Source organism: Microchirus variegatus (assembly GCF_963457635.1).
Source record: "Microchirus variegatus genome assembly, chromosome: 5".
NCBI lineage: Eukaryota > Metazoa > Chordata > Actinopteri > Pleuronectiformes > Soleidae > Microchirus > Microchirus variegatus.
In genome coordinates, this window is record NC_139806.1 from 23,186,019 (window position 1) to 23,206,511 (window position 20,493).

The 20,493-nt window shown below is 42.1% G+C and overlaps 2 protein-coding genes across 2 annotated transcripts; one reads left to right on the top strand and one right to left on the bottom strand.

Annotated features, from left to right (window-relative positions):
- The first annotated feature begins 746 nt into the window (after nt 1-746).
- On the top strand, nt 747-11,141 carry LOC310927033 (U2 snRNP-associated SURP motif-containing protein). Its single transcript, XM_083889271.1, has 24 exons — nt 747-848; nt 2,406-2,490; nt 2,591-2,702; nt 3,090-3,199; nt 3,297-3,367; nt 3,462-3,577; nt 3,667-3,731; nt 3,822-3,987; nt 4,581-4,780; nt 6,126-6,169; nt 6,939-7,043; nt 7,130-7,196; nt 7,273-7,442; nt 8,078-8,240; nt 8,324-8,403; nt 8,489-8,576; nt 8,659-8,787; nt 8,880-9,069; nt 9,264-9,344; nt 9,429-9,492; nt 9,577-9,727; nt 9,940-10,050; nt 10,464-10,636; nt 10,722-11,141. The coding sequence occupies exons 2-24, from the start codon at nt 2,413-2,415 to the stop codon at nt 10,840-10,842; spliced, it is 2,655 nt and encodes an 884-aa protein (XP_083745397.1). The 5' UTR covers nt 747-848; nt 2,406-2,412; the 3' UTR covers nt 10,843-11,141.
- A 152-nt stretch (nt 11,142-11,293) lies between these two features.
- Nucleotides 11,294-20,007, bottom strand: wdr44 (WD repeat domain 44). Its single transcript, XM_083889270.1, is given in 21 exon segments — nt 11,294-12,054; nt 12,057-12,137; nt 12,224-12,358; nt 13,166-13,293; nt 13,378-13,493; nt 13,563-13,664; nt 13,753-13,944; nt 14,038-14,160; nt 14,259-14,375; nt 14,456-14,520; nt 14,619-14,757; nt 14,969-15,120; nt 15,456-15,562; nt 15,655-15,738; nt 16,112-16,248; nt 16,346-16,441; nt 16,542-16,678; nt 16,857-17,469; nt 17,660-17,743; nt 18,490-18,523; nt 19,537-20,007. Coding segments are annotated over 21 exon segments (2,862 nt in total). The 5' UTR covers nt 19,614-20,007; the 3' UTR covers nt 11,294-11,911.
- Between the last annotated feature and the right edge of the window lie 486 nt (nt 20,008-20,493).

A 20,493-nucleotide genomic window follows, 5' to 3' on the forward strand; every position in this document is an offset into this window, starting at 1 on the left:
ACATAAACTAAGCGGCTGCTTGGGGTCCCTTTATCACCAGTACCCCCCCCCCCCCCCCTCTCAATTTGGAGTTGACAATTGCTCATTTAGTGCAGATTTGTACATTAAACTGGTTTACTTACTGGTTTAATTCATTGCTCTCTAATGCATTTTATTTACATTTATATTTGTATCGATAATAGTCAAGCACTGAATCACTGGCTACTCCGAGGAGGTGTAGCGCCCCCCCAAATCGAATTTAGCTTAAGCCCTATTCAGACAGGATTAGTTTTACATGGGGAAGTGGAGTAATGTAATTTTACCACATGACATCTGCAATTTGCGTGGGATAAACTACCACATTTGGGAGGATTAAATCAGGGTAAATCACTCCGTCTGTCCCAAGAGCCATGGACTCAGTCATGGAGTCGCCACTATATGTGTTCCCGTGGCGGGTGACCCCCCCGGGTTTTTTTTATAATATAAGTAATAATTACTTTACCCCACCTCATCATGTAAAAATAATACCATCCGCATAGGTCGTTTGGGCCCCATAAAGACTTGTGCCGGCCCTGGACGTCACAGCAGTTTGGAATGGTAATTCCAGGTAGTCAAACGTGGCGATTAAACGTTAAAAGGGCTTGCCATATGCACATGCACAATAAGTCAAATGACAATTTGTCCTTCTGTGAATATGTTTAATTCCTCTGAAAGTGTCTCGTTGAGTATGGAGCACACCAACAAAGTGGGCGTTTTCTGTCTCACTCCGCAGCTCCAGTCGGACACATCCCTCCACCATAATAGCATGTTGTGATGAAAACCAATGGTCTTCGCAACTGACATGGTGAAGCAATAGCATGAGACGCATTGTAAGTCAAAGTTTTATAGCTAACACGGGCAGCTGCGTGCGTGTGCTGTGGGTTTTAAATGAACTTCCTGCGTGGTAATTGTGGTTATGTTAGCTTGTTGCTAAGGATGGCTATGTTTGCTGTGCGCAGAGTTAGCAGATGTTAGCGAGTGAGGTGATGAAGAGAGCGTTTATACTGTATGCGCATGCTTTTTTGTTGTTGTTGAGATAATAAGGCTTAACGTGGATGGTGGAGAAACAGCAAGAGGATGACTGAGCATAACATAACGCAGGTTAAAGGCTAACGCTAGCTTCCACTCTATGGTGCAGTCACCAAGCTAACGTTAGCAGTTTGTGTTTAGCCCAGGCCTGAATATAAACAGCTACATTATATGGTGGAGTTGTTGGTCTGTAGAGTAGTTTCATTAATCATGTGTTTTAGCAGGTTTGCAGACAGTGAATGAGCGTTTTCTTTTTAAGAAAAACTAGCTTTGTGTTGTTTAAAAATGCTAAGTTTCAGTTTTGGCCACTGCTTCTTGTGTATGTCTCCAGTGGCGTGCTCAGAAATTTGGAGGAGCAGGGGCAAAAAAGGCACCAATTGTGCACCCATGGGGCCGTCGAGGCAGGCATGTCCACAGTGTGAACTGGGGCCAAAGGCAGCCTGGCCCTGGGCACTGAATTTCGTGTGGACCTCTAATTGCCATGTTTCCATCATAATGCAGTTCTGTTTGGTACGGTACAGTTTAGAATGGTAAAGCCCATTACCTCAGTACCTTTACCTGGTAGGCCTGGTGTCTGATGGCCGTGCTGACGAGATGCGTAGCGCAGTGAACGGTGTGCACGAAAAACAAGCAGTGACATCGAATGCAACACAACAGACCGTTTGTCTCAACAAGACATCAAGCTTTGTATGAGAATAGGCTGCAGGTGTTGAAGAAACACCCACAGGCTGGTTATATTGGTACTATCCTAATGGAAACGTCCATTTATCCTGCACGCCACTGTTTTTCTCACTGTCTTGCATACAAAGATAACACACAGTCTATAAGCTGCTCATAGACTGTAAATAAAGTCTACTTCTGTCCCCCAGAGCAGAAGTCTTTCTCAGCCTAGGCCCTCCTGCAAGATGTTAAAACATTTCACCACCCCTTCATGTGTTTCCTTGAATAATTTAATTTTTGCACAGCAGTCACAGTAACAAAATCACAGGTCTTCATTAATGCAATCGGCAACACCTGTGCTTTTCCTGCCAGAACATGTCAAAATAGCCAAAAGGACCCATTGTTATCCATAAATAAATACAACATATGCCTAGGAATATCACAATAGTGACTCAATAAATATTCTGCTGTTAAAAGTACAGTGTGAAACAATTATTGGCATCTAATGGGGAGTCTGGAGTGTGCAACAAACAGAGGAGGACTTTACTCATCACTTTCTTTCCCAAGCATCTCAGGGAACTACGGTGACCTTGTCATACCAGAAAGGACACTATTGTTCTCCATTTGCTTGGTCAGCTCCTGCTTCAAAACAACTCTGTCTGGACTTTAATTTTGTAATGTTTTGTTTTGTTTTGCAGTTTGAGGATGGCAGACAAAAAGGGAAAACCTGTCACTCCCATCAAAACGCTCACAAAGAAAGAAAAAGAAGAGCTCAAGAAAAAGGTAAGAAGGTTGAAGATGTGATAATAATAGATGATAATAGATAGGTCCAAAATACATGGAGCATAAATGGTACACTGTATGTCACTGAGTGACTTTCTAGGAGGAAGAAAAGGCAGCAGAGGTTTTTGAGGAATTTGTGGCGTCATTCGAGACCAGTGAGAAACGCAGGGTGAAAACCTTTGTCCGTGGTGGTATCGTGAACGCAACTAAAGGTGAGTAAGCTAAGATTTCATGTCTTTCAATTAGCATCACAAAAGGATGTGGCTTCATTGTCATTCTTTTCGCCTGTCAATGATTCACGAGTGGTCTTTTTCAAAAATGACTACACAAGGGAACTGAAAAGAAGCATCAAAAATACCAAATGTACCATGCAATAGCTCACACTCTGGGAAGCCATAGTTGGCAGTGCATTATGACATTGATGTGAATAAGGTGTTTTTAATACTGAGCAGCAGCAGGATTAAGACTTATTCCTTATCAGTCTGTGAGAAGGCAAATGTGTTTACCTAATTCGGCAGAAGGCTGCTCTGTGTTTAGACAGGGGGCAGTAACAGAGACTCCTCCTGTGTACAGATCTAAAATGCCATTGCTTTTTTCAGAGGAGGAAGCAGCAGAAATTAAGAAAAGTAAGCTGTATCGACCCGCGACACAGCTTGTCCCTGTGTCTCAACATGTCTCACCACCATCATCTACTGAAAGCAGAAAGTCTGTAAGTTGTTTTTTGTCACGTACATGTAATCAACCGTATTTTCACTGATCGAAAAATTGTAATAATCACCACAACTTCTGTCTTGTTTGATTGACAGACATTTAAAAGAAGGCCCGATGAAAAGAAGAAGAAGAGCAATCTCGAACTCTTTAAAGAAGAACTCAAGCTGTGAGAGGTTTTTTTTGTTTGGCAAATCTTCCTGATATCATGTTACACTTTTTTTGTAAGTGTAAGTCTGTTTTATATGTGGAAAAAAATGCAGAATACAAGAAGAGCGCGAGGAAAGACACAAAAGGAAGAAAGGTGACCCAGGAGTAGGAGGTGGAGGTGGAGGAGGAGGATATGGAGATCCGGATGTACCGTTATCAGGACGATCAAGTAAGGGTCACTCCTCACTATCGGTATTCTATATGTTGACATTGTTGCTCTCCTCTGAATCACACTTAGTGGGTTTTTTTTCTCTACAGCATTATATGATGACTTATCAGTGCCAACTACCACTAACCTCTACATCAGCTGCATCAGCCCAAAGGTAAAGTTATATACTGACATAAATCGTCTTAGGGCAGCACAGAACTATATTTTTCCTCACTGTTCATTTCTTAAATATCTTAATTTCCAGATGAATGAGGAGATACTCTGCAAAGAGTTTGGCAAGTATGGTCCACTGGCAAGTGTGAAGATTATGTGGCCCCGCACTGACGAGGAGCGCTGCAGGACGTCCAACAGGGCCTTTGTGGCTTTCATGACACGGAGAGACGCAGAGAGAGCCTTGGCTGCACTGGATGGTAACTAACACATTGTCCCCTGTCAGACCTGGTGTTAACATCCATCCTGTCCAGGTCCAGGACTAAATTTCTCCCAAACCTGTCCTCAGATCTGATCACAAAAAAACAAATTTGGAGGTACTTTTGGGACACATGTAGACACATTCTTGAGCGTACATGAACACAATCCGTCCCCATTACGAATTAGTGACCACCTCCACAGTTGACATCCTTTGACTCTGCAGATACACAAAATGTTAACATCTTATTTCATGTCACAGCAGCGTGTATAGAGCTTCTTCTCCTGCTCTTTATTCTCTCTCTCTCCCCCTCTCTTCCTGTCAGTCATATTCCAAATTTTGTCTTCACAAACACAACAGTATATGAGAATGAGTTGTGCCAGATCTGATCACATGTGGTCACAGGACACGTGCGTACAGTCATACCTAAGGCTGTCCACATGTGATTGGATCTCTTGGGATGATGTGAATATCAGATCTTATTGGGGCCTTTATAATAAGATTGCTTTCCCTAATAACCACCTCCCATTGCTTTTAGCATCCAAAGTAATTGCATTCCGCACTGTGATTGTTGGTTTATGTTTCATATTGTAGGTAAAGTGGTTATGGGGTTCGAAATGAAGCTCGGATGGGGGAAACCGGCTCGCATCCCGCCTCAGCCTCTCTACACACCAGTTGGGGTGAGAGCCACGCCGCCACCCCCTTCAGGTCTGCCTTTCAACGCTCAGCCAAGGGGTCGCTTTCGCAATGACTTCACCAAGCCACTGGGCGTTTCCAAAGTGGAGCTCGACAAGGTAAGCTTGTCTCATGTTCTTTGTGCTATCTGCATTATTGGCAATTTCATCTTCAGTGCTACAGGGCTTCTACTTTTCTGCGATTAATGATAGGCATTGAAATTGAAAGTAAAAGAAGAATGAGGCCTAGAAAAGACAATTCAAAATGTACCACGGGGCCTTCATGTACAAATGCAGTCAATTCATACATAAGCAGGATAAGTATATGATTTAGAAAAAAAAGAGTAAGAAACAAAACTATAATTTGGCATAAAAATATAGTGGGTATAATATTAAGATTATGCCAAATGTTTGTTCCTCCATTTAAAGCTGCAGTGCAGTATTTTTGTTGATTTTCTGTTGTCACTATTCTGCCTCCGTTTGGTCTGTTAACAGAAATAAGTAGCAACAAGATGACCGACATCACGTTTGGGTCAAATTCGCGTTCGTAGACATGTTCAGGGACGGGGTCTCATGTCACCTATGAAGTTTTATGCCGATCGGTCAATGTATGGCAAGGTTATAGCGCATTTCATGTTTCGCTGAGAGCCATCCAAATTCGCCAAAGTTCCGATGCCTGCCGTGGCCACGCCCTTTTGAATCTGTGCAAGATTATGATAACATTTGATCTTGGATGGGTCTAGTACAATTTGACGCGTTTTTCGTCTTCCTAGAATAAACGCCCTCAGACTTGCAAGCTCAGTTACGAAACTTGAGAAATGCCAAGAAATACGCCAAATCCAAGATGGCCGACTTTCTGTTGATTTGAGGTCATGGTGTCGAGAGTATTTTTTGTTTTTGTCTCGGGGCGGACAATATACCGCAACTACATTTCTGCCCGCTCCATAGGGGTTTGACCTGTGGGGGTGCTACTGAGCCATTTTGCTTTGGTTTTTCACAAGTTCATTATTTTATCTAATTTTTCACGTGCGTGGAAATGTTCCGTTTTCACGCACGTTTAGGGGGTCAAATTCGAGCTTCTCCAGGGTTAAAAAATAATAATAATCTGAGCAATTTCAATATGTCCTTGCACCCTTGTGTGCGAGGTCCCTAATTAACTTGCTCTGTCAAGCAATACTATCAGACCTGACTGAAAGGCTGCGTTTGTGTGTATACACCAGCAGCACAGGGGTGACATGCTTATCCTTTCAAACTGCTGAAAAGCAGTAGAATTCACATCTGAAACTATTCCTAGGTGCTCTTTTGTGTTTTTGTTCGTAGTCCAAGCTGTCTCACTTTAGTCGCGCAGTACTTTGACTGACTGTGAATGCTATGGTTGTTTTCTATGCCGTATATGTATCCTGCAGTGTTTCATCTGTACACGTGGTCACTTGTTAATATTTTCACCATTTGATTTGACAAACAGACTCTGTCCGAAGCCGTAGTCAAAGTGGTTATCCCATCTGAAAGGTACTCACACTCTTCTTACTACGACCGACTGTGTGTAACACAAATTTGAGCTGTTTCTGTCTTTAACATGGTTGCCGAGCATGTAAATCTCAAATTCAAGAAGACATTATGACATCTATAGCCTTAGGGGTCCGTTATTATAGATGTCATGTTTCCCTTTGGCCTCATATTTACATACAATGAACGCTTAGTATGATGTAGTATTGTTGATGTTGCCCTCTTGGTTGTTCCACTGCTGCTGCTGATGAGTCATATTGTTTCTGACATTGTATCGAGGGAGTGTAGTGTGATTGTGAAGTGAATTGCAGCAGACTTTGTAAACAACTGTCAGAGCCATCGATTTATACCAATATCTTTGAGCCCCCAGGTTTCCTGTGGGTTGGCTGAGACACTGCAGACCAATACAGCTAGAAGGCAAATATATGTTTATATTAAACCAAGTCAGAATATGTCAGAAGTAGATAAGAAAGTGATATTTCAGGTTCGACTTCATGTGACTGTCTTTCACCAGCACATACATCAGAAACATAGCAATTAACATAGAAACTATTGATGGTTTATTTCTGGAACCTCAGTACATACAAAGTAGGTAAGTAGGAAAAAAAAAAAGAATATGATATGACATTGAATAACATTGTCAGGGTCAGTTGGTCTCAGTTTGCAAGTCAGCCAGTATTTTTTGCACGGGCCAACACTTCACTGTAAAGATAGTGCTCTGTCTGACAGAGAGACACATCCCCTGCTCTGATACAATCCTCTTTCCCCACAGGAATCTATTATTCCTCATTCACAGGATGATAGAGTTTGTGGTGCGTGAAGGGCCTGTATTTGAAGCCATAATAATGAACAAGGAGAAAAACAATCCAGAGTACAGGTAAGCACTGCTACGTCTCGTGACCTTGTCCGAGCTTTTCGAGATATTTAATACGATTATTTACTTCTTATTCATTGTTGTCTCAGGTTCCTTTTTGACAACAAAAGCCAAGACCATGTGTACTACCGCTGGAAACTGTTCTCAATCCTCCAGGTGCGTCTTTACAGAAAAAACTGTGCCACCTACAGGAGATAATCTGTAACAACTAAAGAATTCATCTCTTCCACAGGGAGAGTCCCCGAACGAGTGGACGACCACAGATTTCCGTCTGTTTCGAGGAGGCTCTTTATGGAGACCTCCTGTCTTACACAACTACTCGCAGAGAAGTGAAGAGAGGACAGAAGTGGAGGAGGATGCTCCCCCCGAGGACGAGGTGAAGAAAGGGCAGCTCAGAAACGAGTAAGTGCAGGCATGGCAGCTTTAGCGTTTGTAATTAATCGTTTTAGACAATTAATGGGCTCATATGTGACAGTTTACAACCCATCGGCATCAGTGGACACTGGCTCCATCTGCTATGCGTAACATGGTTGACTGCTCTGTGTGGAGGCTCCACAGCCGTGGTTGCTAGTTAAGTGGTAATGGCTATATAGGCTTGTTTGAAGAATAATTTAGCTGTGTGTGTGTGTGATTTTCTCCCAATAATGAATAATAAAAATCAACTGCTTTAAGACCTAATGAAATCATATGATGCACACCACTGCTCGATCCATATAGCGCATGAAAGCTAGTGTGAGAAATGCAGAGTTCCAGTGTGTTGAACTGAGTGGTGCATTCAATTAACCCTGTAAACTTCATTACTTCTGAAAGCACTCTGTTCTGCACACATGTGCAGTCCACTACACTGACACTTGCTGCTGCCACCTTGTGGTAATAAATTGAATACATTTATTGATGCTATTATTTATAGTTCTTTTTTTTCCGCGTGGTAATGATTTTTGTTATTGACTAACATTCATCTTTTGGAGTGGCTCTAGGGTTTTTCATGCTTGAGACTATTTATTTAAAGCGGTTATTCTTCTGTGCAAACCGTTCAGGCAAAGGCAGCGACTGGAGACGACGCTTCAAGAGCTCACGCCAAGCAGAGAAGACATCGCCAACGCCATGTTGTTCTGTCTGGAGCGAGCAGATGCAGCAGAGGAAGTAGTGGGACACATCACTGAATCATTTTCCCTGCTCCAGACACCACTTCAAATGAAGGCATGTGGCATCCCGTTCAGTTTTCATATGAATAAACTCGCGCAGAATGTATTTGTAAAGTATTGTTGTCCACATTCTCACAGATTGCCAGGTTGTATCTGGTGTCGGACATCTTGCACAACTCGTGTGCCAAAGTACCTGGTGCATCATATTATCGTAAATAGTGAGAGACCTCACGCAATCAACCTTCAACACATTTGTTATGTTCTGTGACTTCTCTGTCTGACAATTATTTTTGTCATTTCCAGTTTTGAAACAAATCTAGCCCAGATATTTGGAGACCTTAATGCAGCGCATAAAAACATACAAGGCAGGCTGCAGGCTGAGCAGTTCAAGGTAATTATGTCTGTCAGTTATCTCACATCAAAAAAAAGGAGAAGAAAAAACAAGTCATGGATATTTTATGTCTACTCCACAGCAAAAGGTCATGGGTTGTTTTAGAGCATGGGAAGACTGGGCCATTTACCCTGAGCCTTATCTAATCCACCTTCAAAACATATTCCTGGGCTTTGCCAAAGCAGTGGAGGAGCTGACAGAGACAGCAGAGGTGAGTTCAGTGTTTTTTCAGTACAACATTTTGCTCTGAAGAAACCTTAACCTTATGTATGGGCAAATGTATGCACTCACTGGTGTCTGTAGAAGGAATCCTGTGATCTCGATGGTGCACCAATGGACAACACACCTTTAGATGGTTTGCCCCTGGACAGAGCTGCAGTGGATGATCTGGACGGCTGCCCGCTGGGCTGGGACCCTCTGGATGGAGTCCCTGTCGATGACTTAGACGGTGTTCCTTTACCTGTGGCCAATGATGACATTGATGGAATGCCCTGTGAGTAACGCGATTCAGTTTCCTATTCCTGTTGACAATTATCTGTGTTGCTGACTGTGCACTCTTGGATCTCCATTTAACTAAGGGGAAAAAAAGATTGTACAAATCTGGGCATTGGCATTAGGAAATTTAGCAGAAATTTTGGGGTCTTAATCCTCAGAAGTTTGTCCTCAACTGTCTCTTTTTAACCTCAGTGGACGACAGCAATGTTCCTCTCTCCAGAGTGCCGTTGTCTAAATGGGAGAAGACAAGTTGTACCGGGACGTTTCCTCGAGGTAAACTGGGTCAAGATTTGCTCAGTACCATGTCACTCTTTCCTCGGGTCTTCTTCCCGCTCATCTTTGTTCTTTGTCTCGCAGCTAAGGCTGTGTCTAAGTGGGACACTGTGGTGGAACAAGACAGTGAAGATGAAGTCAATGTGAGGTGAGCTGCTGTGGTTGGTGTTAATGCATCATCTATGAAAAGGTACACCACCGATGTAAACACCAGTCTCTCTTGCGGTGACAGAGTCAACTCACAGCGCGTCGACGAGGACTCGGGGAGCGACAGCACCGATGACTCATGCGAATCATCCAAATATGACGGTGTAGATTTCCAGAGCTCACTGCGACGTTTTCAGATGTCTGAGAGCAAGCGGAAGAGGGTGCGAGAGCTGGAGGCAAGTACACAGTTGTCATCTTTATCTGGGTCAGATAAAGCTAGAACAGTGTTCTAGAAGCTGTGGTTGCCATTCCACAATGTGAACAAATTCTAATTCCTTCACACCCATTTCCATTAAAGACTACAGTTCCTTCCCATGTTAGCATTTTCAGCCATTATTAAACATTCAGATGATAAATGGGCACAACTAATGAACCTGCTCTGACACAGGTAAAGGTCATGAAGGTCCAAGATGAGTTGGAATCTGGGAAAAGGCCAAGAAAGTCTGGAATGAGCATTCAGCAACAAGTGGAACACTACAGGAACAAACTGCTGAAGAAGGTGAGCCCCATCACTGCGTCCACCAACATAGCTGTAGATTCCTAATTTTTCAGGTTTTGTTTGTTTGTGTTTAGCATTAATACAGCAGCAAAAAACACCCCATTTCTTGAAGGGCAGTTAATCACAAATAATCAGTAATCACAATATGGCCAAGTGCAATATCCAAATTGATAGGCAAGGCAAGTGAAGGTAAGATTTTTGTCAACAAACAACATAATAGTTAATCTTTTCTTTTGTTTGTTAAAAATATCAAATAACCCAGATTTTTTTTTTTTCATGAAAGTTGAGATGCATTCATACCAAATTCCAGTTGTAATGCAATCATATCAGTCAAAATTTAATTAAATAAATCCAGAATAAAAATCCTATATTGTCTCTGGCTTTGATCCATTATTGGTATGTTTTATCTATAGGAGTTTGAAGATGAAGAAAAGAATGAGAAATCAACATCCAAGTCTGCGGATGGGTCAAAGGAGGACAGAAGGGACAAAGAGAGGAGCAAAAGAAGTGAAGATAGCGACAGAAAACGAGGATGCAGTAGAGATTCTGATAAGACTCGAAAATCGACGAGCATCTCTCCTTTAAAGTACGTGCCGTGATTGTTTTTTACTGACATACAAATGTATTTGCTCTAACGTATGTTCTTAAAGTTGTTTCTTTCTACTCAACAGGACAAGGTCACCCAAGTGGTCCAAACGTTCCCGATCACCGTCTCCAGTGCGTAAGGCAGCTAAGTCCAGGTCACGGTCACCACACCGCTCCCACAAGAAGACAAAGAAGAGCAAACATTGACTCTCAATTCTGGATCTCCTCTTCCATTATAGCTCGCCTGTGTCCGTAGGTTGGACACTGCACTACTCTGTGAACTGACCAACATGTCTGTTCTCCTGGTCCCTAGTTTCATTTCCCACAAAAGATTCAGCACTCTTTTGTATGATGAAGATTGAGCACTGTAACTAGTTAAATATATTTTTTGTTTTAACATTTTGTTTTTAAAAGGACAACTTAAATATTGCTGACACTAAAATAAATCATAGTTGATGATCAGTGTGTGTGTGTCTGGGGGACTTGACCTATAGGGCCAGGTATCAAATTATTCCTACCATTTCTCGAATGAAATTTCAAGGGTAAACAAAAGGTTAAGAAACATTTTAAAGTGAATTTTTATTGAAGAAATGAATTGAGCATCATTTGCTTGTTTACAAAAGCAGTAAGTGCGCAATGTTATATAGTAAATTTACAATACTATTTAATGAAATGTGCTTTCATTGTTCAAAGAAATGTATCAAAAGTACTTAAGAGCCAGTACACTGAAAATTTAAGATACCCAGCCCTAATCATTTGTGACTGTACAGTTTTCCTGTACCATAAACTCTATTCACTGTCATCTATTGAAATGTGTTGTATATTTAAAAGGAAAGCCTGAACAAAAATGAATTTAGAAAAGCAATGTAGATTTTGTAGGCACAAACAGCTTGGAAATTTTAAACCACTTTGCACTCAAGACAAACGGTTACACGTGTTAACACAGGACACACTGAAATTTGTGACCGACAGGACAGTGTCTCGCACCTCTGAGGAGTAAACTGAATTTTTCTGAAACTAGTAAGGTGCTCAAAACGATTACAAATAGTCGAACCGCTATACTCCGTCTTGACCGTTGAGCTGTGACTTAACGTCAGAACATCTGATCAAACCACACACAAAGGTTTGGCAATTTACCGGCCTCTTTTTCCCTAATGCCAAACCATTCACAGTTGCTTGGTATTAAAAATAAAAAATACAAATGTGACAGCAAACCACACCATGGTCTGCTTTGTAGAGTCAGTTTCTTCCATCCATTACACCCACCCCAAAAGGTTCAGACTGCTCTTTGTCTCGGAGCAATAACCATTAGGTCGCTGGGAGACGATGACTCCTGAAGACTTGTTCTGGATCTGTAGGACCGACGTCCACCAGACAGGCTTGAACAAGAAGAGCCGACGACCACAGAAGTGCTCAGTACTTTTTAACGTTGACGAAAACCTTGATGGCTCCAGTGAAATCCGCAGATAGAAGAACCTCCGTGTGGTCCGTCTTAAGGGCTCCTACAAACAGTTCAGTTGGACAGCAATGAATGAAAAGTCGATGACATGTCATCTGTAAATGAATGAATGAATCTGTGCGATTGTACCTGAGGGTATCGTTTCAGAGTCTGTAGAGTCCAGGCTCTTACACTCTGCTTCTGGTTTCTCTCCCATACATTCCTCTGGGACAATGAGGCCCGGGTGGGGGGCGAAAATGGCTGAGGTGACCACCGCATTGTGTGCTGTTGGATAAGTAAAGCTTTAATGACAGATCAATCCAAAGATAACACATTACTTGGACCGGTAAAAGTTGCAGTCATCAAGAGGGATGGGGAAACCGTTAACTGTTGAGTTTTATTCACATGTTAAAATACCCAAGCTTCGCAGATAGAGGGACTGGTTTAATCTAGGACAGATGATTGGAGGAGGAAACTACTCTTCAATACTCTGGCAAATAACCACTTAGTGGTTATTTGGTGGGCACGTTAACGGCGGTTAACGGCATCAATGTTAACGCATGACATGTTTCCATGACGACTGACTGGAAAAAGACGTCATGGCGTCATGTTAACGTGACTCCGGATTGTTAAAATGAGTCTCTAAAGTAACACTGAACTTTAAAAACAGAGGCACACATACGCAGTACACAGCTATGCTGGTTATTTGTAGCGCTGCTCTTTTCATTAAATAAACAGACCGCTCCAGTTCAACTGTAGGCGCGCTAACGGCGCTAAACGAGCAAACGGAGCTAACTGGTAAACGATGCCTGGACTCCAGTGTCGCGGCACGTAAACATGGTGTCATGCGTCTTTTTCTGGTCAGTCGTCATGGACACATCATGTGTTAACCTAGTGCCCAGCACTTATTCTACATCTATTGTACTAATTCTAGCTTTCTTTGCAGCATCGATTCAGTCGAGAGGCTGGAAACAGAACCAAGAGAATTTGCAGAAGAGTTGCTCTCTCTCTCTCTCTCTGATCACTTGATTCACATTATGCTGAATGTTTTTTGTGCAATTATTGATGTCCAAAAAAACCTGCATACTCTACCTTTAATTCCCTCCCAGAAGTCGTTGCGATCTCGTCGTACAGATGTGAATTTGCTCAGGTCATGGTAAGTGCTCCAGATGTACACATACCTATCTTCTGACCCACTGACTATGAAGGAGTAGTCATGGCTGGAGGACGACAGACCCACAACAAAATCAGTGACTACTACAACATGAATACTAATGATAAAGTAATAATCAAGTCCAAACTACCTGAAGCTTGCTTTAATCTGGCTGCTGCTGTTGACATAGCCCTTGTACTTCATGGATAGAGACAAGTCCCTGAGGTCGTAGAGGCGGATGCGGGAATCATTCGACGTCACCAAAATCTGTTTCCACAAACCTCATTTTAGCTACATTCATTATACGGTTGATGTCTGTTGCGGAAATCACTTTACCTTATTTTCCCCAGGCAGCGGTTCAATACCAGTGATTTTGCGTCCAACTTTGTTCCTGCCTCGGGTGGACCTCACGTGAATTTGGGTGTGGTATTTCAGACGCTAAGTGACACGAAAATACAATGTTGTAATGACACAAACGAACAAAACAGAAACCTAATAGAAGGAAAGAGTAGCTTGACCCAGTTACCTCTGTATCATAGAAGATGCATCGACCGTCATACGTGCCGATCACAGCGTATTTCCCGTTTTGGCAGAAGTTGGCAGCAGTAATGAGACGCGTTTGGCCGTCGACCTCATTCCAAAGCGCCACCTTCTTGTCTGGAATGTTCCAGAGTCGTAACTTTCCATCGAGAGAGCCGCTTAAAAAGTACCTGTCATCCTGAGGAACAAGAAAGAAGTGTTACTATAAATACAGACTGGGAACTTAAATGAATAGACATCTGACTTTTTTGCTGAGATCAAGTCAACTTACTCTGGGATGAAAAGCAATGGCTGTGACAAAATCAATGTGCTGAAAGCAGCAGAGACACTCTCTCCTGGATATGTGCCATAATCGGACAGTTTTATCCATTGAAGAGGAGAGCAGGAAAAAGTTCTAGATGGGGTGGGGGAAAAAAAGAGAAAAAAAAGCTGTGTCTAAATGTGTGAAGGGCAGGAACACCATTTGTAAAGACAAGGTAATAAAAGAAATACCTTTGACCAGGACAAGTCCAAAAGATCAGCTGTATGACCCTTGTACTTGCAGAAAGGGACTTGACGGAACGGGGCACTCCTGTCTTCTGTGTCTGGGTCCTCTGGAACACAACTTGCCTAAGATAAAAATTTAAAAACTATAAGGGAGAAGTTGAACCGACAATCCACAAATCAAAGATGTCATCAATTTCACTCACCCCAGGATCAGTGTCAGATTTAGAGGAGCATAAACTTTCCTGAGAGGGAGAAGGTGAAACTCGACCTGGAGAAGCCCAAACAAGAAATTTACCGCAGCCAAGGCCGAGAATTGAATCGCACCGAACAACAATCAATCATCACCAAGACAAAATCTGCAATTACCTTCAGTGTTGTACTTTAATCTCATGTTATTGAAGTAGTCAAAGGCAGTCTTCAAGACCCAGATGCGAACCACATTATCTTGGCCTGCAGTTGCCAGCAGCCTCCCACAGTGAGAGAACTTCATTGTCCAAACGGCTCCCTGAGGACGAGACATAGATGTTCAAAAACAAACACTGATTCATACACATCTTCCCTTCAGACCTGGAGTTAACATCTGCCCTGAGAGAAGTGATCTCAAGTGGACAAGTGTGGCAGTGTTTCAGATTTCTACTTAATGCAGTCAACTTGTGATCCGATCGCGATGAACGGATATTATTTCCAGGTCTTAACAGTGTCGGAGATCCACTTACCACGTGCTCTCCACTCAGGTCCTGCACAACTTTAATCTGATCAAAGTCGAATGGACCCTTGAAGCTGTGTGCAGCCTTGAATTTGGCAGGCCTGGTGTAAGGCATTCCCTCATCATCACTTGACGACGGATCGTCCTGATCTGTGTGAAACACTGAGCCCAGCAACAACAAAAATGCTAAATTATGAAAGGCTTCACGTCCACAGAAGCATTAATATTTCAAAAGCCTGTGCGGGCAAGTTGGCAAATCCTTTGAAATAGATGTAGCAGCTCAGTCTGACTCATTTAACAGCTGCTCCATGCTAACAGTCACAATTATGTAGAGCTTGATCTAGAAGTAGTTGCATCCAAAGCTCTTTCACTGGCAACATCTAGCTGTACAATAAAACCCCAATTGTGAAGTATATGTTTATAGTAGATTGGTGCCAGTATTAAATATACACAAAACACAACTTTAGCTTATTAGCTTTAAATGTCTGTTCTTTTACCTTCATCACGCACACTTTTTACTTTGTTGACTGCCTTCTCTCCATACTCCTCAGCAAAATGCTTGGCTTTCTTCACAGATTTGCCAAGGAATTTCTTTAATTGAGTCCTAGGATATATAACATTAGACACGGTGTTTAGAGAGAGGGGGGGAATTAATTTCCAGCAACAGGCTACAAAGAATCACTAACTAATCCTTACGTTTTCTGTTTCAGTTTTCCTCCATCTGTGTCCGTCAGTGGAGCCTGAGACTTGTCATCATCATCTGACTGTGCTGCATCATTCCTATGTGGAAAAAAAATGTAACTCATCAGCCTCTTCCTTTTTTTCCCACCACATATTGACGGTTAAAATACATGAAGCTTGATAAAATGTTTCATACATAAACACTGTAAAGCTTTCTCATGACAATTTGATTTGATGGTTCGTTCACTAGATTCATAAAACTATCCATCTTAGATGTTTTTTGTCAAGTGTATTATAAAACTGGACTGCTTCTTATTTTTGGATAGGAATTGTGAACCCATCACTGTCCATGAATTGATGTTTGCTTCATTCATCCAATATTGTCATTGAAATATGTCCTCGACAACACTGAGTTTCTCACAAAGTAGTTTATCTAAGGGAGAGAAAACAGCGTCAATGATTTTCTGCTTACGTAATGTACTCCTTGGTCCTCCTCATAATGTGCAAAGTGAGCGGATTAATCCCAGCTGGAAGTTTCTCTTCTGCCTGTATTAGAGGGATCTCTTCACCAGTGTCCAAATTCTTGATCATCACACTCGCCAGGATTTCCTATTTTACAATCATAAACATTCAAAGTCAATATGGTTCACTGGAAAGTTTGGAAGATGAAACATGCGAGAGGTTGAAGACATAGAAAAACTCTCACTTCATCTGTCAGTTCTCTACCAGAGTTGGAACGAGGACGCTGAGGGCCTGGAGTTTGTCCTCCGCTCTGAGATGACGCCTGTTCATCCTCATTTTCCTTGAAAAAACAGTGGTCCAACAGATCAATAGATAAGGAAACTGCTACTTCATGAGGAGTTCCACTTCTGAGAAACTTAAGAAGAGACGGCTTCACTAACCTGTGCCGTTACCACCTTGTCACCACTGGTGGCACTGGCCAGATCCAAGGAATGCTGCAGCTCTTTGGTTAAACTCCTGACTGTGCTGCTGGGTGACACCAGGCCAGAAGGCTCCAGAGCATCTCCACTGACAGACACTGAGCATTCACCCAAATGAATACAACACAAACTGGTTATTTAGTCTACGTTGTGCGGTAAAACATAACGGCTACAAAAACAGTTTGCCTACTTGCTCAATAGTTCCACAGTTAAACACATTTTAGATCGACATAACACTCAACTTTGAATAGTATAAATGTGTGTTTTTTTGTCTACCTTCCAGTCCACTGGGCCTCAGACACTCTTGAGACTTCTTGGAAGGTAGACCCTGCCATGATGGGGGAGGCGGTCTCGGTGGAGGACCTCCACTTGGAGGAGGCGGGCGGGAGGGAGCAGGCTTTTTGGTGCTGGCTACAATGTCTGGCTCTACAGTGAATTGACGTGGGGGTTTGGTAGGTCCCGAGGAGTCTGAGGAGTCAGCAGGCCCGTCTGAAAATGGAACCTGATCGAAGATGTCTGCAGGTCTCTGCTCCTGCTCCCCTTCTGCAACCACAACAGCCACATACGACTGACTGGGCCCTATAGTGCTGGTGATGTCTGGGGGCTGAACATGTTCTCGTGACAAAGCTGATGGCCCTGGGAGATCTGTGGGTTCAGGGGCAGGTATAGAGCATGCTCCGTTTGTTGATGTACTTTCCTCTTGTCTCTCAACAAGCTGTGGTCCAACTGCCGGTGCCGCGACCTCCACAGATACTTCCTGAGCATTTATCTCTTCATTTGGCTCCGATTCTGTACTTACATCAATGTTTAGCTGATCTAACAGTTGAGCCACTTCACCAACCTCCTCAGTACTTCCCTTTTGACTCTCTTCAATGATGCTGTCAATGATCTGTGGGGAAGAGTCGTGAAAAGTATGACGCCCACATCATAAGTTGTTGGCTTAATTTGATCTATGACATTTACAAGAGTTTTCTCATATAAAATAAAAAAGAGAGTTTGACTACATTGCCATACATTTTATTTGGACCATTCTCTTTCTATTTTATCTTCCAATGGGGAACAATTGGAAAAACCATTACCTCTAGGGAATCATCTTGCTGAGTCTCCGGTGTGGCAACTCCACAGCTAACATCTTGTGCAATATTATCAGCTCTCTGTGACAGCTGTTGAAAAAAACAATGAAAAATTGTTACCAACAACACACACACACACACACAAAACGGCTCATTCACAGCCCAGGTTTGATGAACATTGAGGCCTGCAAACAACTTAGGGTGAAGCATTTTTGTAGAATAGTGGTAACAAACTGAAAATAAGCCACTTTCTTTCTTGTGACCTTTGCCCTCTATTACAGCTCACCTTTTAATTACTCCAAAATCTGATTTTGCGGGGCAGGGCTAATGCTAATCTGTGTGTAAGATTCACTCCTGGGTGTATTCCAACAACAGCTTGTCAGTTAGAGGACATCTTAATTGCATTCTAGCTCACGCAAATATCATTTAAATTCCAACTGTAACTGTCTGTAGGATGGGCAGACAGAACCAGATGAGTCATTTCCATTTCATTTCCATTTTTCGAGCTGTCAGGACGGTTATACCAGTGAAGGAGGCAGGCAACATGGCAAAGAGTTGAATATTACTCGTCATGACTGAACAGACTGTGTCAATATTTGCAAGTCACTAAAGATCACTGCAGTCACCTCTAGATAGCACACGTACAGTAATGTTAGAGCAGTGTATTTTATTAGTAGGGTTCATTCAAATAGCCACAATTGATACCTAGGGGACGGGAAAGTACTAAACAAACATGCTTTTGCTAAGTAACAAACACAACCTACCTATAAACATTTCAAAAAAGATTTTAAATCAGAATCAGCACTTGGACTGCCTTGTGTCAACAATAAACATACCTTGGGTGAAGGAATGACGAACTTTGCAGGAGACCTAGAACACACAGAGATAACGTTCAAAAATGCAAACAAAGGCCATATCAAATTACTGTGAGAGTTATTCTATACTCTTTTCAATCAATTATTTAAACCCAAATCTCCCTAATTGAGGTTATGACATTTACTGACATAAGTCCGTAAGAAAGGCATAAACAATGATGGTTTATGATTCAGTGATATTCTGAATGATTAACAACCACTTACATTCAAACGGTGGTTCATTAAGGAGGTTTTTTTTGCCATCAAATATATTATAAACAGGTTATAATCCCTACACTATTTTGTAACGGTTGTGAGAAGAATAATTGAAAAAGCAAAGGGCTGATTTTAAATGAAATCGTCTGATGATGGAGTTTATGCCCCGTGGAAGAATTTATTAGATTTAATCTTAGCACCGTGAGAGACTGCGTGACCATGGTAGAGGTTACATTTTGCATTAGAGGAGCCGATTCAAGCACGGATTGGAGATTATTTTTGAATAATTGTTAACCTGGATTGTAAAATAGGGGAGTGTCTCGATCCTGTGGGAAAGTGAGAGGCCTTCGCTAAGGTTTGCTCGTATGGATTAAACTATTCTGTCATCGTTATAGCCCCGAGCAAAAAACAAGCTCCCACACTGACTTACAGTAAAATAACAGTATGGAGACTGTTCAAAAGAACCTGTTCCGGCAAACAAACATCACCCTACTCTCCCAACATGTCGGGAATAACATCATGTGATTCAGACTCTGTGAGCTGTCAAACCACTGGTGACCCGAAGAAGTAGAGAAACAGTAATATACAACACAATTCAGTTGATTAATATAAATAATACATTGCTGCATGTGCCTATATTTTTCGTTCAAATAGCCGAGTTAACATAACACATACTGGTAATCAAGCTGCATATTTTAATGTTATCCACTTAGCTGCCAGAGCTAAGTTGGCTGAGCACCTTTAACTAATGGCAGATGTACTAAAAACACGTAGAAGTCACTCGTATCAAGGTAGCACAAAGTGTTTCCTTACACTTTTGGAGATGGGGTGAAATTAACGTCCTCGGCTGCATCATAGAATTCCTCGGTGTCACTTGTATCTGACGCCATGCTAACGTGAAATTAGCCCGCTTGCTAGTCTGAGTTGAAGTCGCCAACTGGCTGTGGACGCCTAACCTGCGAGCGGCTCACGTATTGAATACATGTGCTCGTCTTAACGATAAAACCGTATTGATTTAAAGTTTTTTGGGGGAACAAAAACGTGGCCCCGGTGTCGTCAAACAAACACTTTCCTGTCTAACGTCACGTCATAACATAAGAGGATGCTAGGCTAACAAATGTAATCTACTCGTAGGACTGGGCAAAACCTAGAAGCTCTTTGATTCGCGGAAAACTATCGTCCGTACAAATTGACACCGAAAGCGCGTTTCCACGACACTATACAACCGATGAGCTGTCAAGCCAATGGACAGCGACATAAACAAACCATTAATACAAAAATACATCTCAGCCTCAGCGAACGACTGTGTGAGTCAAAGGGAGGGGCACAGACGCCCTTCTTCTTCTGATGTACTGTGAAGGCAGCTGTGGGTGATGACGCGGCAACAGCGCCTTCCAATGGTTTAATCAAATAACTGCAATGAAGTAATGAAGAAGAATGAAGCCACAGATACTTTATTTATCCCCTCAGGGCAGGGGTTCAAACTGACAAAAGGAATAGGGCAAGATGGAGGCAGATTATCTGCTGTGAAAAACTGAAAGAAGAAGGAGAATATGTTCACATGCATTTACATAAACAAGGAATTTGACTTGGTGTTTTGGTGCATTTACATACAATAAAATCAAATTTGAAAATAAAACCATAAGAAAAATTATACATATTTGCATAAGGTGCAGTGGGTTAAATACAAACGTCATCCAGAGAGTAAATCTGTCAACAGTGAGAGAGATGTATGACTAGTAATAAATAAATCAACCTCTTCAGGCATTT

Excerpts from the sequence above, each read along its gene's own strand:
- LOC310927033 (XM_083889271.1), top strand. The coding sequence starts at position 2,413 with ATGGCAGACAAAAAGGGAAAACCTGTCACTCCCATCAAAACGCTCACA. Across the intron at positions 3,578-3,666 it reads ACCGTTATCAGGACGATCAA|CATTATATGATGACTTATCA; the intron begins GTAAGGGTCACT and ends TTTTCTCTACAG. Across the intron at positions 9,345-9,428 it reads TACCGGGACGTTTCCTCGAG|CTAAGGCTGTGTCTAAGTGG; the intron begins GTAAACTGGGTC and ends TTTGTCTCGCAG.